The 27818-nt window shown below is 47.7% G+C and overlaps 2 protein-coding genes across 8 annotated transcripts in view; one reads left to right on the forward strand and one right to left on the reverse strand.

Moving 5' to 3' along the window:
• Positions 1 to 6117, forward strand: part of DDX11 (DEAD/H-box helicase 11) — a 31494-nt gene extending 25377 nt beyond the window's left edge. For 2 of the 5 annotated variants that reach the window (XM_079141977.1, XM_079141979.1), the window contains 8 exons: positions 2295 to 2367; positions 2691 to 2794; positions 3416 to 3565; positions 3840 to 3908; positions 4024 to 4124; positions 4428 to 4512; positions 4810 to 4888; positions 5082 to 5448. In XM_079141977.1, the coding sequence (XP_078998103.1) occupies positions 2295 to 2367; positions 2691 to 2794; positions 3416 to 3565; positions 3840 to 3908; positions 4024 to 4124; positions 4428 to 4512; positions 4810 to 4888; positions 5082 to 5284 (864 nt within the window). In that variant the 3' untranslated portion in view covers positions 5285 to 5448. Of the gene's footprint in view, positions 1 to 2294; positions 2368 to 2690; positions 2795 to 3415; positions 3566 to 3839; positions 3909 to 4023; positions 4125 to 4427; positions 4513 to 4809; positions 4889 to 5081 lie in introns of all 5 variants that reach the window. The other 3 variants (XM_079141980.1, XM_079141978.1, XR_013764098.1) reach the window with 3 other exon arrangements.
• On the reverse strand, positions 6118 to 27145 carry WASHC1 (WASH complex subunit 1). 3 transcript variants are annotated; one of them, XM_079141983.1, is made up of 11 exons: positions 26993 to 27145; positions 20204 to 20357; positions 9834 to 9945; positions 9504 to 9650; positions 9195 to 9331; positions 8843 to 8978; positions 8439 to 8640; positions 8179 to 8352; positions 7398 to 7556; positions 6659 to 6727; positions 6118 to 6518 (listed from the first exon to the last, which is right to left on the reverse strand). In XM_079141983.1, exons 2-11 carry the CDS (start codon positions 20350 to 20352, stop codon positions 6379 to 6381), a joined length of 1425 nt encoding a protein of 474 aa, XP_078998109.1. In that variant the 5' UTR covers positions 20353 to 20357; positions 26993 to 27145; the 3' UTR covers positions 6118 to 6378. The 3 variants fall into 3 exon arrangements, with proteins under 3 accessions (XP_078998109.1, XP_078998107.1, XP_078998108.1); XM_079141981.1 differs by having other exon boundaries at positions 20200 to 20357; positions 26993 to 27129; XM_079141982.1 differs by lacking the exons at positions 6118 to 6518; positions 6659 to 6727 and adding an exon at positions 6745 to 6892 and having other exon boundaries at positions 26993 to 27123.
• Positions 27146 to 27818: the final 673 nt, after the last annotated feature.

Here is a 27818-nt window from a genome sequence, read left to right on the forward strand (position 1 = left end):
TCTTTTACACATAATGTTTATATGCATATACATATTTTAAAAACAAAAATTGGCATAATTTCTACATGCTGCTAGTAATTGCTTTTTCACTCAGCAACAAAATATCACAAACATTTTTCTTTGTCAGCAAGTATAGATTTATTCCATCATATTCTAGCTGCACTGGATCACAGTTATATGAATGTGTTCTGTTTCACATAACCACTCCTGTTTTGTTAGACACTGAGGCTCTTCCTAGTTTTTCTCTGTTCTAAATAGTACCGTGGTAAATACAACTGGATCTCTGCACAGGGATTATTTCCTTAGCCTCACTCCCTGAAGAGCACTCACTGGCCAGCTGGCTGCTCAGAGCCTTAGGCAGTGGTTCCTGGCCTCAGGTCCCTGCTAGAATCACCCCTATGGACTTCCTTTTCACTCTTTTTCCTTTTTGTGACTAGATTCATAGATTTTTATTCATCCCATGTATTAAAGTTTGTAGTCATTGTGTTTGATGCTCAAATCATTTCAAATTTGATTGGTGGAGCCCCTCCTGCCACCTCTGTCCTTTGACAGGACCCCCCCATAGTCTTCCAATGCCTTCTTTATTTCTGGCATAACAAAATGTCCCAGACTGACTTTATGCTCGCCTGGCTCCACATCTGGGTCATTTCATTTCTCCAGGGTAAATGGTTTCTTTCAGTGGGGGGCAGTATATAGAAATCTGGGTATTAGGGTGACCCCTGGTGCTTCAGCAGACAGACCTAGGAAATGTGCTTTCAGAAGCAGGAGTCTGTAATGGTGTTTCTAATCAAAATCAAAGAATCAATTTATATGACCTTATGACTCTTTCTTCCAAGACAGCTGGAGCATGGTAGAGTAAATGTATAATTATGACATTTGTTGCTGAGTGAACATTTGGTTTCTCATTAATATAACTAATTATTTGCTTAATCCCACAATATACTTAAAAGTTTCAAAATTATATTGCTACTACTAACTGATCCAAGTTTCATTTTTAAAAATTTTTACACTCTAAGAATATAAAGTCATTTGAAATCAGGCTTTTCTCTGTGTGCTTGCTTATAGTCTGCCAGGTCACTGGGCTATTTTTGTTTTTGTGTTGTTTTTGTTTCAGTTTGTTTTCAACTTCAGAGTTTGCTTTTTCATTTTGACTTAATTCTGTTCTTAAAGTATATAAACATCCGTATGTTTCAAAAGTTAAAACTATAGGAAAGTATCATTCCCATCCCTTTCTTAAAAAAATATTGTTTTAGTTGTTGATGGACCTTTATTTTATTTCTTATATGCGATGCTGAGAAACGAACCCCATGCCTCACACATGCTAGGCAAGCACCCTACCACTGAGCACAACCCCAGCCCTCAATCCTGTTCCTTACCAACTGGTTCCTCACCCCCATAGGTAATCATTTTCAATAGCTAGTGCTTTATCTTTTCATTGTTATTTGGGATGTTTTTGCTTTGTTTGCAAAAATAAGCATATATATATATATATGCTTATTATATATATTATTATATGTTATATATTGTATATATACATTGTTTCCTTTTTAAATCACATCAAAGGCATTGAGATAGTTGTTTCTTACCTGTGTGTCCTGGCAGTCCCTGGTCATGCCTTAGTAGATATCGCACAACTCGTTCAGCCAGTCTCTTATGGGCAAATAACTTCCCAAGAAAGATTCTCATGTGCATGTTAATTGGTATTTATGGGCTGTATCTTCAGGGTAGACTCCTAGATATGGAATGCCAGGTTAAAAACTGCATCTCACTTGCTAAATACTGTCAGATTCCTCTGCCCAAGGGTTGAAACTCTTCTGTATCCTACCAGCAAGGTTTAAGAATGCCCATTTCTCCATAGAGTGGTTAAGCTCTTGGATTTTTGCCAATTGGATAGGTGCAAATCCTGGAGGTTCTTATTCCATAGTTTGAGCTAGAACCTGGCACTTGGATTTTTTAATTTTTTGAATTCCCTCTGGTGTTGTCTTTTCAGTGCACAGCTAGGGTTGAGAGAATCTGTATGCCAAATTGGCCAAATTTGCTTTGCTATTCCCACAAATTGTCTAATGAGGCTGCCAACACTGGATGTCATTAACGGTTGTTTTCTTTGCTCATGTAGCATCCACCTTCTTTCAGGTCCTATTTCTGTCTTACACACTAGCTGCCTCCTGGTCCAGACTTCTCTGCCTTCTACACCAGGGCTCTACCCTCACCCCACAGCCTTCCAGGCCAAGGCCTGAGGTTCCTTTTCCCCAGACTTCTGGGAGGTCACAAAGCCTTGACATTGTGACCTGCAGGTGTCTGACTTTCGTGAGCAGCTGCTGGCATGTGCTGGGGTGGAAGCTGAGCGAGTAGTGGAGTTTTCCTGTGGTAAGGATCCATGTCTGGGTAGGATAAACCAGGCACCCACACTCTGGTCCCAGTAGCCTTGGTTTTGCTGCATGTAAGGCCCAGGGCTAAGGAGACCCCAGGATAGGGGCCTTGCCCTTCACTGGCTTATTCTCCAGCATACTTCCCCTTTCCTTATACTCTGTGCCCCACCATTGCCCACTCTTATTGTGGTAGTGGGTGAGTGGGTATATTCTAAATTACTATTCCTAGTCTGGGAGACAGGTTGGGAGAATACCCTCCCTGGACTTTGCCTGGCAGAAGAATCTGTGCCAGGTTCTCATCCCCTCCCTGGGTCTCATCAGGCCACGTGATCCCTCCAGACAACATCCTGCCCCTCATCATCTGCAGCGGGCCCTCCAACCAGCAGTTGGAATTCACATACCAGAAAAGAGAGCTGCCTCAGATGGTGAGTGACAGCAGCAGGTTTCCCACAGCCCCCTTAGGGCAGGGGAGAGAGCTCTTGGGTGGGTAGCCCTGACTAGTCCTGGCACCAGGAAAGTTGGTGACCATCACAATTGGCATAGAATGACTAGGATCTGTAGATGTTTATCAAGGAAAGTTTGAGCTATCCCCTACCCATTAGGCTAGTAAGTTAATTTTCTTATGACCTCCATGTATCCCTTTAGTGTGGAGTGTGTGAGAACACTCTTCATTTCCTTTGGTTCTGTGGTCCCTTGCTTATGTGGGCCCCTGCCCCGGGCTAGGGGTGCAGGTCTTGGGCACATCTCCAGTGGCATGCTTGGGATGTCCAGTGCCTGACTTGTAATGGAGGGTACCCATCGCAATTTGGGAACCAACAGTATATTGTATCTCTAGGGTGCTGGCACTAGGACATGTGCCAAAAAAGTTGACAATCACCAGAAGCAGTTGGGCATGTTTGGTAGGAAGGTGGCACATTCCACTCAGGGAGCCAGTTGGCCATCATCCTCCCTGGGCATCCTCATGTTTGAACCCCAAGGTTAGCAACTCTTTTGTGGGTGTCACTGCAGGCCTGCTCCATGGGGGGCTCCTTGTCTGCCTTCCATAGATGGACGAGACAGGCCGCATTCTCTGTAACCTGTGTAATGTGGTCCCTGGAGGGGTGATCTGTTTTTTCCCCTCCTATGAGTACCAACGCCAGGTCCACGCCCACTGGGACAAGAGTGGTCTGCTGGCCCGCCTGGCTGTTAGGAAAAAGGTGAGTAGCCCTTCTGCTGGACCCTTCCCCCTGTTAGGATAGTGCCACCCAGAGCTCCACCTGGGTTCTGCTTGCTGTCAAATCAGGATAATTTGGCTTCTCCTAGTTCTCAGCCCCACATCTTCTGGTCCCTGACTACTGGCCCAGCGGGTTCCCCAAAGCTTTATTCAGTGTGGTCCTCCTATCCCCAGGTCACAAAACCCAGGGTCTCAAGCAGACCAGAGACCCAGCCCTCCAAAACCTTTTGCTGGGAGACATTCTCTTCTTTCTCCAGATATTCCAGGAACCCAAAAGAGCAAGCCAGGTAGAGCAGGTGCTGATGGCATATTCTAAGTGCATCACGGTGAGAAGTGTAACTTTTGAGACTGGGTCCAGAGACCAAGTGGGCCTGGCAGCTGGGTGTTGTTGGGAGGCATCCAGCTTTGGCTTAGCCGCTCTGGGCTGGGTTTCTTCTTCAGAGATGTGGCCATGTGGGAGGCACAGTGACAGGTGCCCTGCTTCTCTCTGTGGTCGGAGGAAAGATGAGTGAAGGGATCAACTTCTCTGATGACCTGGGTCGGTAGGTAGTGATCCTCTTCTCTACTGGGACCGAGGTACTGGCCCCTGCCTGTGATCTGATGCATCCAGGCTGACTCTTCAATGTCCATTGTGTGTTTGGGGGGGTGAAGGATATATCCCTGGATTTGGCCCTGTGGAGGTGAGGCAGACCATAACTTTATCAGGGTCCATTTCATTGGCCTGGGCTGGATCTTTTGCCTGAGAATACCCTTTCCAGATGGTAGGTTTTAGGTGGGGCAGTGCAAGCTACTGAAGACAGCAGTTGACAAGGTGTGAGGGAGGGCTTGACTCATGTCTCTACCAGGTGTGTGGTGATGGTGGGCATGCCCTACCCCAACATCAGGTCTCCAGAGCTACAAGAGAAGATGGCCTACTTGGATCAGACCCTTGTAAGTACCTCCAGTATTCTAGAGGATGAGAGGGTTGGAGAAGAGCTATGTCACCCCTACGGCTGATATAGCAAGGCCCTAGGGTGCAACTTTTCACTGTGCTGATGTTTGCTGGCCACTCCAAAGGTTTGGGATGAATCTGCCCACTCTTGATTTTCTCCATGAGATCACCTGTTAGGCCAGCTGCTGGTTTAGGTTCATGGAACCTCCTGGTTTTGCTCCAGAGCCTTTTCTTGAGAAGAGCTAGACCATGAGGCAGGAGGTGAGAAATGACTGACTGTCTCTTATCCTTTCTAGCCTAGGACCCCAGGTCAGGTCCCCCCAGGGAAGGCTTTGGTGGAGAATCTGTGTATGAAGGCCGTCAACCAATCCATAGGTAAGCCCAGGACTGCTCCTGGCCTTCAAGGCAGACAGGGCAGATGGATGGATGGAGAACAGTCTAACAGGAAGGAGGAATTTTACCTGCCCTCTCTCTCATTGAAGGGGTGAGGAAAAGAGGGTGACATAGTGGACATGGCACTACTGTCTAGGAGGCAGGTTTTACAGCCATAACCTTTGTGCCCACCCAGGCAGGGCCATCAGGCACCAGAGGGACTTTGCCAGCATAGTGCTTCTGGATCAGCGGTATGCCCGCCCCTCAACCCTGGCGAAGCTGCCAGCCTGGATCCGAGACCGGGTGGAGGTCAAAGCCACTTTTGGCCCTGCTTTTGCTGCTATGCGGAAGGTCAGACCTGTCTTTTCCTTCCCCAGAGGGCCTCTCCCTGAGATGTAGTTTTTCACTGCCTTTTTCTGTCTCCACAGTTTCATCGGGAAAAGTCAGGCCCTTCCTGATGGCTGCCTGCACCACTGCCTGGCACCAGGCTTTTTCTGTACCCCACCCACTTGGCCTCAGTCTTGGGCCTATGGTGAAACCCAGGTGTAGAATTGTGGATTCAAACCAGCTGACTGGGGCTGTCAGGATCTAGGCTTACCTAGAAAAGCCAGAAGCAGGTTTGTTCATCCTGAAGAAATAGTAGATCATCCTGTCCACACTTGGGCACAACCCAGGGTCAGCTTCCTGCCCAGCCTTTGCAGAAGGCTGTGTGTGGCAGCCACCACCTTCTCAGAGGTGAGGCCCATCCTGCCTCTGCCCTTTTACCTTCTCAGCTAATCCCACGTCCAGCTCCCTTCCTCAGCAGCCTCACTTCCCAGCTGCAAGCCCTGATCCCTCACCTGTTCCTCAGCCTCTGCAAGGGTTTTATCTCCCTGGCTTGCCTCCAGTTCTGCCTTTAAGTCAGCAGCACCTCCCTCCCTCTCAGCACTTGAGCAAACTCTAAGACACCTTGGATCATCATGCCAAGGGCCATTAGGCTCTCAGCGTGACTATTTTTAGAAACACTGTGTCATTGAGACATTCCCCCAACCCCTGTGGAAAATCTCCCTTTCTCTGCAACAGCTGCCCCTGCTCCCAACACCCCCAACCTGGAGAAAGGGGCCTCAGTAACGTTGGATATCCTGCCCCATCACCTGGAGATCACCAGGGTAGGGGACAGGTTCAAAGGACAGAGCTATGTCCTGCACGACTATGGTACCTTTATTAAAAGTATACTGCTGGCTTGTGCTCCATTCTTGTATTACCCTTCTTTATTGATTCACATCGTTGTTTTCCCTTAAAAGATCTTTAGGGAAGAGCAGAGCACCCTGGTAAAGGGGTAGGTAAGGCAGTCACGTGAGCAAGCAGGGGATTCAGGTACAGACCTGGGATTGTCCCCCATCCCAGCTATCTTCAGACAGCAGGGATTAAAAGGGTGGCAGGCCCAGGAGCTGCTTTTGGATGTTTCCAAGGAGGCAACAGCCCAAGTCAGGGTTTAGAGAGGGACAAGCCCCTTAAGACTCCCAGTCATCCTCATCCTCCTCTCCTGGTGGCTGCTGTGGGGGTGGCAGAGGTGGGATGGAGTCTGACATTCGGGCAAAGGCTCCTCCTGGTCCCTCGCTGGCCCCAGTCCCAGGTCCCTTCCCGGAGATACCTGGGAAGGAAAAGACTAGTTATAGAGGTTGGTCAGGGCAGTAGTTCACCCAGCCCTTGGAGACTTATGAACAGGAAGAAAGAGACAGGAATACATGCAAAAATATCCCAAGGATGGAAGGCATGGCACCTGCCTCCTACCTTTGCGCCTCATGACCAGCTTGTTGAAGAGATCTGACATCAGGTCCCCACCCTGGCTTGTGGCTCTTACTGCAATGAGGAAGCCATGGTGAGGGAGTACGAAGGAGTCAAGTAGGACATCTCCAGGTTCAGCCTCATACTCTTGGTTTGTTCACTACACCCAGACAACACTCCCCAGCCACACATTCATCACAGATTGCTGGAGCCTTGGTCTATCTGGATCCTGCAGTGGCACTAATAAAGTGGTTAATGTTTTCTCACAAAGAGGACTTGGCCCAGAGTGGTTAGGCAATTTGCCTGTGGTCACCAGGCAGGTCAGAAGCAGAACTGGGACATAAACCCAGGACTGCTGAGTGCCAGGACCCTGCTGCTTTATGCCCAGGTAGTGCATAATGCCAGATTGGAATTCACAGCAGACAAGCCTGCTGCATAAAGAGGACCAAGCTAACCCCTAGGTCCCCAAAATATTTTAGGCCCCTGACCACCTCTTTTAACAACTCTTGGCAAAGACTAGTGGTTTTGTGAGCTTGGAGAGGAAGGTTCTACTAGGTGTGCCTGGCCCAGATGAGGATATCCACTGGGGTTTCTAGGGAATACCCGAAGGAAAAGCTTGGGGTGGTGTGGCTCGGGTGCTAGCCTGCTGTGGTGGGCAGAACAGTGTGTGGGACTCTGGTGGAGATGGAGGGGCAGGTAACCTTTTGCTTGGAGCTCTCCTGCAGTGGGCCAAGGGTCCCCTTACCTTGTTCCTGCTCCTTCTGTTTTTTCTTCTCCAGCTTGCGCTCTTTAACACTGCGCAGCTTGGCCTTGCCGATGCCCCCAGCTTGGCGGATGGACTCCAGCAGAGTGGCCCGGCCACTGGAGGGGTCAACCACTTCCTTGGGAGCTCCCTGGACTGGAGCTGGGAAGTAGGGATGGGCACAAGGGGAAAAGGCTGCTCAAGCAGGGCTGGATGGGGACAGCCTCCAGAGCCCGGCTATGAGGGAGGGCACCTCCTCTCCTAACAGGGAGCCAGGTGGTGAAGCAGGGGCTTCTGGGACTGTGCAGGGCCTGAACTTCTGCAGCCAACAAGCTCAGGAGTCTTGTGTCCAGGTATCCCTGATCCCTCTCCACCAACTCATTTATATGCCACCCTGCAAATGTGGGCCCTATGAGTCACTGACATGCTGATAAGTATCCCAACTTGATGCATGAGCCAACAAAGGATTTTTGTTCTCCTTCTGGAGGCTGGAAATAGACTGGGAGATACAATATTAAAATAAGTTCTGTATTTTCAATTTTTTTAGTAGAATTTTTTCCACTGGTTTAACTGGGAGTTGGGGACACAGCTCCACTTTTCCTGAAGATTCCAAAGCTCTACAGTTTGAAAACCACTCTTAGGAATCTATTGGAATAAAATATTTGAAATGAGAACTATCCTGTAAATCTAGGATTTATGACTGCTTAATCTTTCAGAGATCCAGAAACTGTTGTGTTGAAGTTGCCTCCCAGGGACTATGAGCCCCACCCAGCACCACCCCTACCTGAAGGAGGTGCACTGCTGCTGCTGTCGTCCTCCCTGGTGCCTTGGCTGGTGGAGACCACTGTCTGGGGTGAAGGAGGGGGTGGAGGGGCAGTGGCCAGCACCACAGGAGCTGGGGGTGGTGGCGGAGGCGGTGGTGGGGGCGGGGGCGCTGTGAGCACCCCATCCTCTAGGTCTGGAATGAAAGTGTGAGTGCCTGGGGTAAAGGAGGCTGAATGGGGGAGCTCCCTGGGCCAACTCCCACCCTAGCTCCCAGCTCACCTGCTTTGAAAGGCTCAGCAACCTCTGTGTGGAATGTGGGCAGTTCGGGAATGGCACCAGGCGCAGAGGGGGCAATGCCTGGGCCCAAGTCAGCACTATACGTGAGGTCATCAGCAATGCCGGGCAGGTCAGGCAGGTAGGACGGCACATCAATCTCAGGTACTTGGCCCAGGTCTGGCACATAGAAGTAGTTCTCTGGAACCTGTGGGATTGGGTGGGGATTCATGAGGGCTGACAGCTACCTGGGAGCACAGGGGCCTACAGTGAGAACTTGAGGAGGCCAGTGTGACCCAATGCAGATGCCACATAGCTAGGTGGGTAAAAAGCACAGTACAGCCCTCCCCTAGAGAAGCACCCAGGCAGGGCTGACAGACCCCACCCACCCACACCACCTCCATCTCTACCTGCTGCTCCAGCTGCTCTCTCTTGCTGATGGACAGAGGGGCATCAAACAGCTTCTCCTCCGTCTCTGCCCCCAGCATCACATGGGTCTTTGTTACAGCACCAGCCAGGGGGTCCAGGAAGACATACTTCTTATACCTATAGGGTTGGGTAGGGTGGCATCACACAGGCCCAAGTTCCTGACCACCTCTCCCAAGGCATCACAGTATGCAGTCTGCTGTGGGTCCTCAGGCCTTATAAACCAAACTGGTCAGCTCTCGACTGCTGCACTAGAACCACGCCCCAGGAACCCTTACTAAGCCAGGCCGCCCTCCCTCCCACCCACATCTCTGCAGCCCAGCCTTCTGGTCATACAGGTTCTCAGTGGTGTTGAAGAGCAGCAAGGAGCTGACAGAGCTGATGTTGCTGGGAAGACCCCCAAGCCCTTCCTCAGCTTCATCCTCTGGCTCTGGCTTGGTGTTCACACAGACAGGGAAGTATTTCAGCTTCTCCTAGGGTAAGGGGGAGTGACAGAGAGATGGATGGTTGGTTTCAGCACCAAGCTAAGTTGACCCCCACCTCTATCCCACTTAGAATCCTCTTGAGGTACAGATGCTTATGGGGACCCTCAGCTCCTCCATCATCATTAATGGCCTTCAGGCATGATGAATGTGGCCACCAGACCTGCAGGGCCCGCTCATCCAAGGGGCGGTGCTTGCTTTGGATCCTGTGTCGAGGCCGTCTCTGCAGCCCAGGGTCTTGTGCACCAGTAAAGATGGAGCCATATTCCTGCAGACGCTCTGGGGCTGGGTACTTGGCACTGGAGAACACCTGTGGGAACAGGAACAAGCCTAAGGTACCTGAGAAGCTCCAGAGAGCCTGGGGTTGGCTCCAGTGAGCATGGGGAGGTGACCCCTGGGCAGGAGGAAAGTGTGAAATATGATGGGACAGCCGGGGCACATGGAGATGGAGGGACTGCACACCAGCCACAGGACACAGGGCCCCACCAGCTACCTTGATGGCCTTCTTGCTGCCTTTGATCTTCTCGATCTTGGCCTGTGCCAAGGAGACCCTCTCCCCAATGGCCTGTAGCTGGCTCCGGCTCAGCTCCACTCGCTGGGAGATCCTTCCACAGAAAAGATCAGAGAGGCTGGGGTTACTCCCAGCCTTGCAGCTCCTGTTGCCAATAGCAGACCTATGACTTTGCCCGATCCTGCACATGGATTCTCCAAACAGTGTCACCTGACCATCAGAGCTGATCTTGTCCTGTTCATGATTATCCTGCCTGAGGGGTCTAGACATTAATGGGACTGAATTCTTTGGAGCCCTGGATAAGGAGGGGAAGCCACCTGGCCCCTAGGTGGCACCTGCACATACTATATGAAGGGACACGGTCCCTGCCTCCAATTCATAGTCTCAAGCAAGGGTGTATGGAGAGACCATTATGATTACCTACACATATGTATACAGTTATTGCAGTTGGCAGAGCATTTACACCTAGCCCTTATGGTCACATCATGTCAACACACTATTGGCCTCTGCTGAGGAGGAAACTAGAGTTGGGTAAGTCTCAGTAAAGGGCAAGTCTGGTTCTATGGGCCATCACCTATGTTCAAACTCCAGGCCTGTTGCGGAATTGCCCCTACACATGTCCAGTGACTCACAGAAGTAAATCCTGAGTCCTAATTATGGCTTACAAGACTCTAGGTGGCCAGGATGCTCACTTGTTCCATCCTCCCCTGGATGTGGGGTGGGCTTCATGCACCAACTACCCGGCTATTCCCTGATATGTCAAACACATTCTCCTCTCACAGCCTTTGCATCAGCATGCCACTTCTATAGATGTGTACATGGCTGGCTCCTTCACTTCATAGCCCCCCCCACCATGAGTCCCCTCACTGCCCACAGAATCTTGAAATGCACCTGTACTTTCTGCCCCCAGCCTGCTATACTTGTCCCCACAGCACCTCTGGATACCATACATCACTTGCCTGTGTGTGCTCTAGAAGTCAGGCCTTGGTGTGTTCCTTGCTCTACTTTAAGCGCCTAAAACAGTGCCTGGCATCTGGAGACACTTACTCTATGGTTCTTACATGACAGAGACCCACGTACCTCACACTCAATATGTGTGAACCTCACTTGGTGTTTCCGTACTGTTGGGCCATAGCAATGTTTGCACCCTTTGAAGTTACCTCTGATTCATGTGCCACCGTATCCTCCCAGTCACTCCTCCAGCTCCCCTACCTCCAACAACACCAGCCCCCACCCACAGTCCACATTCACAGTGGTCCCGTGAGCAACTGCCCCATGACAGAAAGCACATGTCTGAAGCATAGGGAATGAGGAAGCAGAGGCCAAGTTTAGTTCATGGGAAAGGTAGGAAGAGGCAGAGGGGTCTGTGACCAAGGAATATCAGGATTTCCCTAAAAGATGAAACAGTCAGGAATCTGGTAAAAACCAAGGCACAGGGCTTGGTGAGGTGGTGGAGTGGGGGGCAGCTGGGATATGCACAGGTCCCAAAGTTGCTTAGGTCCCCTTGACAGGTATATGGATGGTAGCAGAACAGAAAGAGAGGGAAAGAAGCTGTCTCCTTCCAGTGGGAGAAGCAGAACCATCTGAACCAGTGGGTCCATCTTCTCCTGCAAGGAAGTCTTCATCTGCTACGATGAGTGAGTGCTCAAACAGGAGATGTTTAACCTCCCTCCAGTCCCCTACACAGCCATATTCTGCTGAAGCAGTCCTAGGGGTTAGCTAACAGCTCCACTCAGAGTTCACAGGGACAGCAGGAAGGACATGAAAATGGGAGAAGGACAATGGCTACTCTGTTCTGATTCTGTCATCAAAGACAGGAGGACTGATTTCTCAGGGCTGTCAACATAAAGCTCCTCGAAGAGGCCTGGCAAATTTCTGGAATGTGTTATTAAAGAGAGGGTCTGTAAGCACTTAAAGAAGAAAGAGGCAAGTCCTAGGGGCTAGTGTGTGTCAAAAAAGAAAATTCATCACATTTCTTTCTTTGACAAGGTTGTTAGACTGGGGTACCAGGGGAAAACCTTCAAAATGGTGCCATCTTAAGTCATCAAGGATTTTCAGTTTCTAACCAAATCCAGTGGACAAGATGAAGCTATGGGGGCTTAAGGAGAGGACACAGAAGAAAGATCACAGCCAGATGAACAGCAGTACCCAAAAAGCACAAAAAAGAAGAGACCGAACTTGGCCTTGCACACAGGTCTGTGGCAGGGCCCTGTCTCATTCATTTGACACTTGATTAGAAAACTGGCACATCACATAGAGGCAGGTCAAGAGGCACAGTGGCATCAGGACTCCCATCTTGAAAGGCCAGAGGATGGACTGCAATCAACAAGATCCCACTTACAAAGAATAAATGTGAAGCCCAGCATTTAGTTCTAAAAAATCAAGAGCACAAATATAGAAGGCAGAGGGAACTTGGTTTAGCAGCAGTTCAGGGAAGAAAGACCTGGAGGTTTTAGTTCACTAAATGCTCAATAGGAGCTAAAAGCACATTAAGCAGCTTAGAAAGTGAGTGAGATCTCAGTGATCCCTCTCCTACCCTCCCCTGCTCTTTCAACAAGCAGGGAACATATACCCTTCTTGGAGGCACAGGAGAAAGCAGAGCCCTAGATTAAGGACAGTTGCTTCATACCAGCCCCAGTCTCACCCACCGCGGTGTCCCCTTCAAACTGGGCTCTGAACTCCCATCTAGACTACACAGTCTGTGTTCTTCATTGTCTTTAGCATCTGGGGCAGAGCCTGACATATTACAAGTGGTAAAGAGAACGTGACAAATGAACAAATGTCCAAAGGAAGGTGATGAGTGAGAAACTCATGTCACAGGAAGACAACTGAAGGATGTTCTGGCTGAAGATGAGATGACTTTGAGAAGATAATTCCCTTCAAATATAAAAAAAAATCTCAAAAAAGAGCTGTTAGGTGGGAAAGTGATTAGACTTAGAAGGCTGCTTTAGGACCAGTGAGTGGGGTTATAAGGAAGCAGATTTTGGTTCTACATAGAACTTTCTGTTGAAGAGCCACATGGCTTTGCAGGACCATGGAATTCCAGCTGGATGACTGCCTGTCAGATATGCACCAAGCAACACTACCCCAGGGTGGAGATGGAAGACACAATGTCTGGGGTTCTTTTCTCATCCAAGAACCTATAGGTCTAAGTGAAGCCCCCAGATAGTCTTCATCTCTTAAAGTCATACACCATGCCACTGAGGGAGAATACAGACCCAGGATGAGAAAGAGCTTACCATTTGCTTACCCTCTCAGTTAAATGGCAGTGATGGTCTGGAAGGCTGAGTTAGGAAGGGCTGTTAGGTCACACTGGGGCTGGGATGCTGATTAACAGTGCACACCAAAATGCCAGAGGTGGAACAGTGGTGTGAGGGCAATGTGTGCCATTCCTGGTCTAGATCCTCCTGGCTTGGTAGCTTACTTAAGGCAGTTCGGTTTCCAAGCTCATAGCTGAACCTACAGCCCGTGTACCCAGGCACTAGCAGAGAAGGCTGCCTCTGCTAGGGATGGAAATGGAACCAGCACTTGGGCCTCATGACTAGTTCATCTTCCTCCACCAGCTCTGGAGGATGGTGTCTCCAAACATCCCCCTCTCTTTTCTTTCCCTCCCCACCCCTCACTGTTCAACAAACAACTTGAGGGTATTCCATTTGTAAAATACAGGGCTGGGGTCTGTGGGGAGAGACAAATCAGATGACACGATATCCCCCCTCAAGGTGATTCAGGTCTATTAGGGAGAAAAGAAAAGGACATTGATAACAATGTCCCATGGACCTGAGCTCTGTTTAGAAGCAGAGTGACCTTGGGCAAGTCACTTATTGGTATCGTGGCTCGGCTTCTTTGGCCAAAAAGTTTGAATCATAACTTGTATATCTGGAATGACTGTGCTCCTGGACGGCGCTCCTGTGCCAGCTGACACACCTCCAGTACTTGGATCACACAGGCTGGGAGATGAGGCTCTAGCAGCACTCACAGGAAAGTGCACACTCCTGCATGGTGGAAGGGGCTGGGGTTGGGGAAGTTTCTTGGAAGCAGCAGTCTGGAGCAGAAATGAAGAAGGGAACTCCAGGCAGAGGAAAGAGGCTCTTTGCAAGAGAACACCTCACAGGACAAGTGTCAGGGCATGCAGTTCCTCTGGCTGAAGAGTGAGGCTCTAAAGGAGGCACCCAGGGACTGTTCTCCCCTCCCTTGTGAGAGTGGGAGGGCAAGACAGTACCTGAACTGCCTGTCCCCACGTCCAAAGACTACCCCTGTCCCCTAGGGCAATATTTCCATGAAGCCAGGCAGGCCCCCCAACTGCTATGGCCTGTCACACTCCTCAAGGCAGGCCCTAGAGGCTGCTGTGAAGGAGCACCCACAGCCACTGGAGCAGCTGCCCCTCCCCTACCTCTTCCCAGCCCCGGGGAAGCAGGGCTGAGCCTGGGCTCCCACCTGAGTCTCCTCCACAATCTGGGATAATTAAGAATGATCTGCTAATTATTCAGGCAGCTGATTGAGTGCTTTGTAACCTTGGGGGCCACCAGGTGCCAAGAAGGAGGGGGAGCACAGAGGAAGTGAGGACAAGAGGAAAGGATGGGATGCTGAAAAGGAGGAGAGAGGGAAGGCGAGAAGGAAGAAAGGGTTAGGGGAAAAGCTTGGTGGAGAAAATGGACCCCTTCCCAGGAGGAAGGAGCTACACAGGGCTGCTGCTTCTGGGCTGGAGCTGGCAGGAATAGCAGAGGATACCATCTCCATGTCCACAACAGCATTTGTCCACATCCTCCTCCCCACGTCATCTAAGTCATGTGAAGTAGGTGACATCCCTGGGCAGATATTTTGGGGCTGGCTTTTCCAGGTGAAGATGGGCAGAGGGAAGAGCGGAGGAGCTGCAGGGCATGGCTGGAGAGAGCCTGAGAAGTGCTGTCATTCCCTCCAGTCTCCGCATGGCTCCCCACTGCGGCTACTGGCAGAGCAGAAGGAGGCCAGCTTGGAATGCTAATTTGCCATGAACTCACCCACCTCCACAACAAGCCCAGGTTCTGCTGAGGCCAGGGGCTGTGCCTGGGCCTGAGATGGGGGCAGTGGAGTGGCGAGAGTCCCTCCTGCACCTACTAGCTCTTCAAGGCAAGAGGTTTCCAAGCAGGTGGAGCATGTTTAAGGGTGAGTTCTATGCTAGGGTTCACATCTCCACCTCCCCAGCCTATGAACTGCTGCAGGATAGGGGCAGGTGGATGAAGACAGGGGTCCACACTCCCCACCCCCACCCCAAATCCACACTGACTCCTTCCTTTCTTGCATTTTCTGTCCCCAGCCTGCTATCAAACCCTGTCACTACTTCCTTTGAAATGTCTCTACTCCAGCTCTCCCTGCACCTACACTGGACAACTTCATCCTTGTCATGCCCTGACCTCGAGAACAGTTTCCAAGGTGGCCCTAGAATCCACCCTGACCCTTCTTGTCTACTCTGTGACAGCTGCCCAAAAAACCTTCCCAAAGATCTGTCCCATCACTTCCCAGCTCAAGGACCTTGCATGGCTCCCTAGGACTCCTAAATCAAACATAAAGTTCTGTCCTGCTGCAAGAACCCCCACCAACCGACCATACCTTCCTGATCCCAACTTTTCACTCACAACCCTACTCACTCCCACTCCTCCCAGGAAGTGTTCCTGCAGCACACAGAGGACATACAGAAACGTGAGGCAAAGCTCCCAAGGATGCATGATCCAGAGGCCCACAAACACACAGAAAGCCAACTCTTTACACATTGTTCTGTAATAATGGAGCTCAAAGTGTGGGGCAGGCAGCAATGTCTGCACTCCCAGCACAAAAGCTGAATTCTCCCAGAGTCCATGACACACTATTCCAGGCCCATTCAAGCCTCTCTCTAAGCCTGTGGTCCCCATTTCTAGACTCCACCAGATGACCTGTACGCCCACCTCCCTAACCATAACCCTCTTTATGACTCTTCCTGCCCCTCTACTGGGGCTTTCCTGCCACTGGACTGGGCCTGTCATTTTCCTCTCTAGCATCTATTTCCTCCTTATGCAAGTAACAGCCCCATTTCCTTTGAGGAATCTCACTCCCCAAAGCTCAGTCCCTGTGCCTCAGGGAAAAGCATGCAACTTAGGTCTGAGTCAATCAGTGTGTTATGGCTCCAGTAATTGATTCTGGAAGACATAAGAATCAAGCCAGGCCACAGAGGCAAGAGTTACATCTGGAGGAAGTGCTGGCACAGTGGGGAGCATTCTTTTCTGAGTGTACAAGCTCTGACCTGAGTGTACAAGCTCTGGCCCCACCAGTTGTCTCCTTGCCACCACTGGAGAAAGACTTATCTGGGAATGCAGCCAACCTAAGCTGAAGAGGAATGAAAGCAAAACCAGGTCCTGATGCCACCACTGAAGCTATTCAACTCTGAAGCCTGCTCTCCTGATTTTTGTTTAAGCTGGTTCGGGGAGTTCTAATTGAGAGATGTGCCACTAATCTTCTGTTTCCCTTCTCTAGATCCCTGGAAGCCCCACAGTCCACAGCAGGCACTTAATCAACAGCCAACCCTTTGCTTTCCTATTCTAGACTCCAAGCTCCTTGAGGACAACATGTCCTGTACATTTACTATATGATGGGGGTTGATGCGGTGAACTGAACCTGGTTGAGATAGAGCCTAGACTCAGCTCCAGGTCTCTGAGAGGCATCCTACCCTCCCAGGGTCATCCCTGCCACATGGAGGGCCTGCACCTATGCTCAACCAACTCCACACTCCCCTGCCAAGCTGACAATGTAACTATCTACAAGGTGCCAAATACCAGGATGGAGGAGGAAGATACGCCCAAAATCCAACACTCTTCTTCCAGAAGGGCGAGCCTAACAGTCACAATTCTGGTGAGGAGATGTGTTGATTTCTAGGGATTGGTTCTGGCACCCATACCAAGCTCTGGGCATGGAATAGCCATTGTCTGGGGTTGATGGTTCTTAAAGACCTCTTACTTATGTGTCCCTTCGGCATATTTAGCATAAAAATAAGCACAAAGAAGGCATCTAACATTTTCTATAACTACTGACAGTAGCTTGATGAATGGCATCACAAAATTGATATTAACAGATAAGAGCTAACATTCACTGCTTCTCCCTTCATGTGCTTTAATTCATTTAATCTTGACAACAATTCTACCAGGAAGATACCATTATCAGCATAATTTTACAGATGAGAACACTGCGGCTTGGAGGGGTTAAGTAACATGCCCAAGGTTACAGAGCAAGCAAATGGAGAAGCCTGATTTGAGCAGAGGCATTCTGCTCCAAAGGTGACCCCCTTAACCACATTGGTACCCTGCCCCTGTAAAGTCACATTGTGAACAGTCTTGGAGCAGGCAGGTGAGTTTGGGCAGAAGAGCTGAGAGGAACTGGGGTTTACACCAAGTTCAGCTGGAGACAACATTTCCTCCCCGACTGGGGAGGGCTTCCAGGAAGAGGCTGACTTTGAATTGTTGAAGGAAAAGGAGACTACACAAGGAAGGGGTTAGGGGTTCCAGGTCTGGCATACAACTGGGGGTGGGGTGCAGGATGACTTGGACCATGAAGGAACCTGGGTCAGGAAGTCAGGCACAGTGAAAGAAAAGGTCCTCCCATGTGAAGCATAGTGGGGGCACCCAGGCAGAAAGCTAAGATGACTTAAAACCCAAAACAAGATCTGTGTTCTGTATAAAACCTGGGGCCTTTGGAAGGAGCAAACTCCATTGCTGTAATCATTTATATTTTTTATTTTGTTTTTTGATACAAGGGATTGAACCCATGAACTCACACATGCTAGGTAAGTGTTCTACCACTGAGCTATATCCCCAGCCCACCATTCAATCATGTTAAATAAACAATGAATGATGCAAATTAGTGCAGCCACTCTGGAAAGCAGTATGGAGATTCCTCAGAAAGCTTGGAATGGAACCACCATTTGACCCAGCTATCCCGCTGCTTGGCCTATACCCAAAGGACTTAAAATCAGCATACTACAGAGATACAGCCACATCAATGTTCATAGCTGCTCAATTCACTATAGCCAGATTGTGGAACCAACCTAGATGCCCTTCAGTTGATGAATGGATAAAGAAACTGTGGCATATATATACAATGGAATATTACTCCGCCATGAAGAATGACAATATTATGGCATTTGCAGGCAAATGGATGAAATTGGAGGATATCATGCTAAGTGAGATAAGCCAATCTCAAAAAACTAAAGGACGAATGATCTCGCTGATAAGCGGATGAGGACATATAAGGGGGGGTAGGAGGGGTTAGTGTTAGGGTTAGGGTTAGGTTTAGGGTTAGGGATAAGGAGGGTGGTAAGAATGGAGGAAGAAAGGACTGTATAGAGGGAAAAGAGGGGTGGGGGGGGGAAGGGAAAAAAATAACAGAATGAATCAAACAACATTGCCCTATGTAAATTTATGATTTTTAATTAAAATTAAAAAAAAAAAAAACAATGAATGAAAAATCAGTGCAGCCCAGGGTCTGTGTTGGATAAGTGCTAAAGATTCAGAAAGCTGCAGCTCTCCCAGCTCTACTATGGTTTGAAAGTGTCCCCCCAAAGGCATATGTTGAAGGCTTGCCCCAGCCTGTGACATTATTGGAAAGTATTGGAAACTTTAAAGGTAGGGCCTAAAGGAAGGAAGTTAGGGCCTGTGTTGTGCTCCTAAGGAAATATTTGGTCCCAGCCTCCTTCCTGTCTCTCTCACTCTTTGCCTCTTGGCACCAAGAGATTAACAACTGTTCTGTCACACATTCTGCCATGATGTACCACCTCCCCACAGGCCCAAAGCAAAGTGGCCAAGTGACCATAGACTGAAACCTCTGAAGCCTTGAACTTTTCTTCCTTTATGTTGATTATCTCAGGTATTTTTGTCACACTAATGGAAAGCTGATTAACACAAGTTCAAAACCACTAATGACCCAAAAAGCCCTGCCCATCTCACCAGCCTCTCCCTGCTCTAGCTATGCCAGCTTCTTTTCAAGACCTTCCCACTTCAGGGTTTCCCCTCATATCCTTCTTTCTTTCTGTTCTGCTTCCTGACCTAACCTCCCACCCCCAGATTTTACCATAAATGTTATTTCCTCACATCTTTCCTGATCCCTGGAGACCAAGCCAGGCCACCCATTACAAGCTGCACACAAACGATAATAATCCCACAGAAGCTGAAGCTACCCAGTCCCTGAGTTTGAACCCTGGCTTTGTCACTTGGCCAAGTTTCTTAGCCTTTCTGTGCCTCAGTTTCCAATAAAAGGGAGATAACAGAACCTCAAGTATACCAAGCACTAAATGAGTGCACTTAGTGCCTGACTAATGCTAAGTAAATATTATTTTAAAAATTACAAATGTAATTAACTAATTGTGTAACTGATTACAGTTATACAGTAGATAATGGTGTTTCAGACAATAAAGGACCACAGATTTAATGGTGGTCCCAAAATGGAGCTGAAAAATTCCTGTCACCTAGTAATGTCATAGTATGTCACTGCCAAAGCACAACACACTATGCTCATGTTTGAGGTGATGCTGGTGTAAAGAAACCTAGCATGTGGCAAGTTGTACAAAAGTACAGCACATACAAACATGTATAGTACAAAACACTCTATAATGATAATCAACAACTGTTCCCAGACTTGTATTTACCATACTATGCTTTTCACTGTTATTTCAGAGTGTATTCCTTCTACCTATAAAAGTTTACTGTAAACAGTGTGCAGGTTACACCAGCAGCAGCTTCATCTGCATCATGTTTACAGTGTGACTTGATATGAACAGGCCTTGTGGACAGACTGACTTACCCCACCTAGTGCACTACACTATGTTCACACGACCAAGAGATCATCTGGCAACACATTCCTCAGAACACAACCTGTTGTCCTTAAGGGAGGCATGACTGTATTTAAGTGTCCCTCCTCCCAGAGTATACACTCTAGTTGGACAGTGGCACTAGCTTACTCACTGCTGACTCTATAGATGAGCATAGTGCTTCGAACATCAGAATGCTGAGTACATATTTGCTAGCAACATGAAAAACTGAATAGGGCCCCTGGGTGGGAGGATGTACAGAACTACCAGTGGGACCTGTGGTATCTACAGGAAACCCAGGGGCCACATGGGACAGTAGGTGCTGAGCTCTCGAGCACTTAGGAGAAAAGCTTTCAAGCTGGGCTCCTACCTTAAGCCCCTTCCACACCAGGAAGCCAGTAGTGCCCGGCCTAGGACCCAGAATCACTACAGGGACTGCTCCTGGAGTGTGTATCCTTGACATTGGAGAGAAGACGCCCAGGACTGGGGGGTGGGGGGCAGCCCTGTATGAGACAGGGCAGGGGCAGGGGAGAGTAGACGTACCCACCTGCTAAAGATATCTCCAGAGACTTTCTGTAGGTACTGCAGGGCATCTGCCACCTGTTGAATGGCTTCCTCTCGCCGAAGGTCAGGCTGGATGAGAGGCACTGAGTAGGTCTGACCCACCAAGGAATGCTGGGTCCTCATGGGAGTCATGGTGCCTGTGGGTGGGAACCAGAGCATCAGGCCCATGCTCACCCACACCCAACACCACAGGGCAAGGTGATATGGAGGTTCAGCCTGTGTAAGAGCAGGGAGGGGGAAGGGTGGAGAACATCTGGTGAAAGGCCTGGGCTCCATGGAGATGGAATTCTGCTGATGACTGCTGAGTGAATGAGGGAGGAAAAAGCCAGGACCAGGGACAACAGTTCAGAAACAGTGTGACATTTCATGACCTCCTCCAAGGTACTTGGTACCCTGCTAAGCATCCTTTCCACACATTATCTCAGTTCCACCTCCCACTCTTGGATAAACATAAGAAACCCTGGCTGCAGAGAAACACAGAGCCTGGAAGCAGGGGGAGGGAAGGGGGAGGAATCACTGGACTCGACTGTCAAATGGTACCCAACTCTGGTAAAGCAGAAAGAATGTGGACACTTGGGTTCTTCCCACTTTGGCCCCCGAGGAACTCCAGGCTAGTGACTCTAGGTATAGGAGTGCCCATGCTCAGCTCACCCAGGCCAGCACTAAGGGGATCAGAAGGAGGTGCATGTGGGGGTGGAGGACAGGAAGGAAAAACACGCCTTCGAATTGCAAGGCGAGGGCAGAGTCTATTTATATTGGGTTTAATTAACTCCGCTCCCTGGTGCCACTAAAGCAGCAATCACACTGCAGACGGCACTGATTTGATTGGCAAGAGACACGCCAGGCAGAATATTAAGGCACCAGGCCCCTATAAATAGGCTTAATCACAGCCCCACTCTGGAAGACGGTGAGGAAGACATTAATCAGGCCTGGCACTGCGCCCCAGACCTGCTCTCTTAGGCACCACACTGGGGCCCTTGGTTGCAACAGAGGTGTGAGTGGGGTGGGTAAGTATGGCAGAAAGGGCTAGAAGGCTTCATTTGTGCTTAAAGCGCTATGTGATCAAGCCTAAGTTGCTTGCCTTCTCTGAATCTCTGATTTTTTTCCCCTTCTCCTTTCTATAGACTGAGAACTGGTACCGCTCTCCGAGAAGTCTTTGTACCAACAGGAGCCAACTTCTTGGCTCCACCTACTGTATTCCTGAGCTCTTCCTTTTGCCTTACTGGTTCTCTCCTATCCTCTGTAGGCCAGTATTTTTTCCTGATCTGAGATGATCATTTTGCTCTTCAACTTTTCTCCAGCAATGAGCTCCTCCTTGGTGCTTCCAGGAAAGACATTCTCAGCTTCCTAGACCTGAATCTGCCTTGAATACTCATCGGGACCCAGGAGTTACTTCTCACTCCCCACTTCCCTTCCCTCTTAGCAAGCAACCAAGTGGAGTCAGTTGATCCCCAACCACCTAAGGGACACAATCCTCTGAGACCACCACACCTCTTTCAAGAACTCTCCTCGCCTCTCTTTCTTTGTATTGATACTGACACATATCAGCTGGCCATCCTAACTTACTTTTATGCCTCAGTTCTCCTATCTGTAAAATCAAGAGGCAGGGAAAAAGAGAAGATAATTTTTGTGTAGGTCTTGAGATGAATTCCTCATTAGTTACCACATCTGGATGTGTATGTGATTGCCCACAAACACGTGCAAGAGGGTAGTACAGGCACATATCTACTAAGGAAATATCACATCCGTTGGAGAATTAAGAGAGTGAATACAGCTGGTTAGTTGTTTACTCATTCTGTCTGCAAACATCTACTCATCAGCTATTAAGTACAGGCCATGATCACAACAACGATGAAAAAGACACTACACAGAGAGATAGCCCCCAAAACAACTAAACCCCCTGCAATAAGCACTCTAATCCAGCTATGAATAAAGAGCTAAGAAGTAATAAATCCCTTCCGGGGTTAGAGGAGTCCAGAAAAGCCTCTTATCAGAATCTGTACCTCTCTACCAAGGCCCAGAGAGGGTACATGGAACATTCTAGGTAGAAGGAACAGCTTAACCAATGGCGTCTAGGAGTTTGATAAGTGGTTTTGTGTGGTGAGACTATAACCATCTTTGGGGAAATAACAAGAAAAGAAATAATAAAAAGAGGCCAGTTTGTGAATAACACTGAATACCATGGCTAGAAGTTGGATGGATGCTGTTCAATATGGTGGCCGCCAACAGCTACAAGCAGTCACTGAACAGATGAAATGCAGCTAGTCCAAACTGAGATGTACTGTAAGTATACAATGCACACCAAAATTCAAAGACTTAGTAGGAAAAAAGAATGTGAAATAGTGCCTTAATTTTTATATTGGTTATATACTAAAATGACCACATGTTACATTAACTGGGTTAAATAATATATACTACTAATTTAACTTGTTTCTTTTTACTTTAAAAAAATGGATATGAAACGATCCCTATCTCTCACCTACACAAAAGTCAAACCAAAGTGGACCAAAGACCTAGGAATTAGACCAGAAACTTTGCAACTGCTAGAAGAAAATGCAGGGTCACCACTGGAGCATGCGATGAGGCACTGGGTTCAATTCTTAACACTGCATGTAAACAAAATAAAGGTCCACTGACAACTAAAAAATATTAAAAAAAAAAAAAAAAAAGAAGAAGAAGAAAATGCAGGGTCAACACTCCAATATACAAGCAATGACTTCCTCAACAGGCCTTCCAAAGCTCAAGAAATAAAGTCGAGTTAATAAAAGGGATGGTATCAATTTAGAAAGCTTCTGCATGGCAAAGGAAACAAAAAGCATGAAGAAAGAGCCTACAGAATGGGGGAAAATCTTTGCCAGCTACTCTTCAGACAGAGAATTAACATCCAGACTACATAAAGAACTCAAGAACTCAAAAACTTAACTACAAAAACCAAAATAAAACCCAAAACCCCAATCAATGGCCAAATGAACTAAACAGACACTTCTCAAAAGAAACACAAATGGCAAACAAATACATGAAAAAAATGTTCAACATCTTTATCAATCAAGAAAATACAAATTAAAACTACACTGAGATCTCATCTCAGTCCAGTGAGAACAACGTTTGTTAAGAATACAAAAAATAAATGCTGTCAAGGATACAGGAGAAAAGGAACATTTATACGCTGTCAGTGGGACTGTAAATTACCACAACCCACTACGGAAATCAGTATGGAGGTTCCTCAAAAGACTAGGAATGGAACCACCATATGACCCAACTTTGCAGTCAGCATACTACAGCAATACACGCATACCCATTTACAGCAGCACAATTCACAACAGCCAAATTGTGGATCCAACTTAGGTATCCATCAACAGATGAACATTAGTTAAAAGAAAATGTGGTATACATATACAATGGACTATTACTCAGTCATAAAGAAGAGCAAAATTATGGTATTCACAGGAAAATGGATGGAACTAGAAAACATCATGCTAAGTGAGACAAGCTAGACTCAGGGTTATGCTTTCTCTCATATGCAGAACTAGAGAGGAAAAAGGAAAGAAAAGGGGCCTCATGAAAATAGAAGTAAGACAAGTAGAGAAATAGGATTGGCAGTGAGAAAGAGAGGAAAAAGATAGGTAAGGGGGAATGAAACAGACTAATTTATGCTATGTGCATGTATGAACATATCACAATGGATAATCATTAAGTATAATGAGAATGCAGCAATAAAATGTTTTTGAAAAAAATTTTTTAAATCACATGTAGTTAGTATCTTCCTTCCTTCCTTCCTCTGAGTCCTGTAAATCTAAAGAAGTCAGTCTCTTTTCCTCTTTTTCAAGAAAGAGACACCCTTGAATGAATTCTGGCCTAAGCACCAAAATCATAATATTTTCATTTTATTGTCTCTTCCTCCTATATCTGGTACCTATTAAATCTTACCATGAAGATAATCTTTTTTTAAATTTTTATTTAGCTTTTAATTTTTTACAGACTGCATTTTGATTCATAGTACACAAATGGGGTACATAATCTCATTTCTATGGTTGTACACAATGTAGATTCATACCATTTGTGTAATCATACATGTACATAGGGTAACGATGTCTGTCTCATTCCACCATTTTTCATACCCCCCTCCCTCTCATTTTCTTCTACATACTCTAAAGTTCTCCCATTATTCTCTCATTCTCCACCCCCACCCCCATTATATATCATCCTCCACTTATCAGGGAAAACATTTGGCCTTTGGTTTTTTGGGCTTGGCTTATTTCACTTAGCATGATATTCTCCAATTCCATCCATTTATTTGCAAATGCCATAATTCTTTATGGCTGAATAGTATTCCATTGTGTATATACACCAGTTTCTTTATCCATTCATCTGTTGAAGGGCATCTAGGTTGGTTCCACAATCTAGCTATTGTGAACTGACCTGCTATAAACAATGATGTGGCTGTGTAACTGTAGTCTGCTGATTTTAGGTCCTTTGGGTATAAACCGAGGAGTGGAATAACTGGGTCAAAAGGTGGGTCAATTCCAAGTTTTCTTAGGATTCTCCATACTGCTTTCCGGAGTGGCTGCACTAATTTGCAACTCCATCAGCAACGTAAAAGTGTGCCTTTTTCCCCACATCCATGCCAACATCTATTATTGTTTGTGTTCTTGATAAAAGCCATTCTAATTGGAGTAAGATAAAATCTTAGTTGTTTTAATTTGCAGTTCTCTAATTATTAGAAATGAACACTTTTTCATATATTTATTAATTGCCTATGTGTCTTCTTCTGTAAAGTGTCTGTCCAGTTCCTTGGCCCATTTATTGATTGGGTTCTTTGTATTTTTGTTGTAAAGTTTTGTAAGTGCTTTATAAATTTGGGAGATAAGTGCTCTATCTGAAGTGCATGTGGAAAAGATTTTCTCCCACTCTACAGGCTCTCTCTTCACATTCTTGATTGTATCCTTTGCTGAGAAAAAGCTTTTTAGTTTGAGTCCATCCCATTTATTATGAAGATAATCTTTACTATTTCACTAGATAGTATTTTCATATGCAATATTATTACTAATATTAATGAATAACACTGAATAATTACTACTACTTTTAGCTAATAATACCTATATACTTTAGAACAGTCTATCTCTTAAAGAATTATTTATTAGTATTGGTGAATGTATCATTATCACCAATTTTAGATAAGGAAATGAAGTTGGACAGACCAAATAACATTTTTTCCAACATCAAAATGCTAGCTTATGATGAAGCCCAGACTTGAACCTATGTTGTCAGAATGCAGAACTTTTGTTACTTATCAGTACATTTTATTGTTTTATATAAAAATACAAATCTTAAGAGTTTCAAGATTGTGTTGGTGCTAATTAAAACACTATCTTGTCAGGCATACGTGGCACACACCTGTAATCCCAACAACTAAGGAGGCTGAAGCAGGAGGATCCCAAGTTCAAGGCCAGCCTCAACAAATTAAGGAAGACCCTTAAGCAACTTGGCAAGACACTGTTTCAAAAAAAATAAAAAGGACAAGATGTAGCTCAGTGGTAAAGTGCCCCTGGGCTCAACTCCCAGTACAAAACACTTGAAAATACGTTACTTTGATATTTTGTCCTATGTAAACCCCGATATAGTTTTGACTTTAGGGAGGCTGAGCCCCTCTGTGTGACAAACACTTGCAGGTCACTTTGAATCATTTCAATTGTATAACTTCACAATACGTTTTGGAGTTATGTGATAATGTTGACTTATACATATGAGAAAACCCAGGTACAAAGAGGTTCATTGGCAAAAGTCTGTGATGCCCATTTTAAAAAGATGACGGATAATGTGGGAAAACACAATAAAGAGCTAAGACATAGGGGGTTTGGTTGAAAAACAAAAGGTGAAAAATTTACCAAAAGCATTTTCTTGTATTAGGTATTATTTTCTTGTATTAAGTCCTCAGTTCCATAATGGATGACTGCAATTCATGCTAGGCCTTTGATATTTCCTGCTTACTCGTTTTTTTAAATACATTCCATAAACACATAAATATGCTTTAATAACAGTATTTTCTATGACATGTTCAAGATATTCTTCAAATTTTTTAAATTGACAAATCAAAAAATGCATATATTTGTCGCGTATCGCCTAATATTTCCATTGGATCGCACTACCCTAGAGAGTCTGAGAAAGATCGAGGACTCCCCCAGCAAAAGGAACCCACGCCCCATGCCTTTCATATTGCGGTTTATAATTTCGGAAGCGCACGGAACCGGTCCGGCAAACCATCCCCTCCGAGGATCTGTCCCCTAGGTTAAACAGCTCTGCAGAAGGCGATGGGGAAACAGGCGCGGTCCAAACTGAATGGGGCCAACTAAAGGGCCCGCACAGCGCCAGGGCTGCGTCACGGTTCCGCGCTGCTTGTTCCCAGCACCCGGCCGCCTGGCCGGCGCGTGAGGGTCACAGGGCGGGCGGGCCGGAGGCAGCGGAGCCCCACCGGGTCCAGGTCCCGGTCCATTGCGGGCCTCCGCCTCCAACAAGGGCAGGACGTGGCCGGGCCGGGCCCGGGTCGCGGCGCACGTCCCGGGAGGGCCAAAACGCCCCGAGGGCGGCCCTGAGCCCAGCGCGGGGCCTGTGGTTCCGGCGCCGCTCGCTCGCCCTCGCCTCACGCAGGGCCGCGGGCTCAGCGGTGTTGGACTTCCGCCCGCTCCCCCAGCCCTCCGGCAGCCTCCTCCACTCCCTCCTGTCCCCTCCTCCGCCCCGTCGCCCGCGCCCGCCGGCGAGCCCACGGCCCCCTCACCTGCGCGCCGCCGCGACCGCCGCCCGCCGCGCTTCCCTTCCGCTCGGCCCGCGCCGCGGGGTCCTAGCGCCGTCGGACGCACGCCCCAGCTCCTCCTTCCCGCCGCACTCCCGGGCTGGCGGTGGCGCGGCCCAGCGCGGAATCCACCTCCGCTGCCAGCTTCCAGTCGTCCGCGCCGCAAGCATAGCTTCTGTTCAGAGCGCCGGCAGGCCTCCTCTGTGCCCTGGTGCGGGACACCCGGCGCAGACCCGGGAACCGTCCCCTCACCTCCAACCGTGCATACTTGACTGCTTTAACCAATCTTGTAGCGCACCCTGATTTTCCTCGTGGGAACACTTAGTTCCCAAACCCGTTTTAAAATTAAATATAGAAGCCAGGCACAAAAGGACAGATATTATCTGATTTGACTTATATGAAGTACCTACACCAGTCAAATTCATAGACAGAGAATAGTGATTACCACGGATAAGAAAGGAGGGAGATGTGCAGTTAGTGGTTAATGGATGCAGTTTCAGTTTGGGATGATGAAAAAGTTTCGGAGATGATTGTTGGTGACAGTTGCAATGCAACAGTGGGAATGCACTCAGTGCCACTCAGCTGTACAGTTAAAAATTATAAGGGGCTGAGGATATAACTCGGTGTTAAAGCGTGTGCTTAATTTGCCTAAGGCCCTGGGTGCAGCGCTGGAAGAGGAGGGGGTGAGGGGAGGGGGAGAGGGAGGGGGAGGGGAGGGAACGGGAAGGAGGAAAAAGTTTAGAGTGGTAAATTTTATGTTACATATATTTTAAAGTTGGACAAAAGAAGGAAGGAAGGAGCGGGGAAATGG

Source organism: Sciurus vulgaris, assembly GCF_902686455.1.
Source record: "Sciurus vulgaris genome assembly, chromosome: 5".
NCBI classification, from domain to species: Eukaryota; Metazoa; Chordata; class Mammalia; order Rodentia; family Sciuridae; genus Sciurus; species Sciurus vulgaris.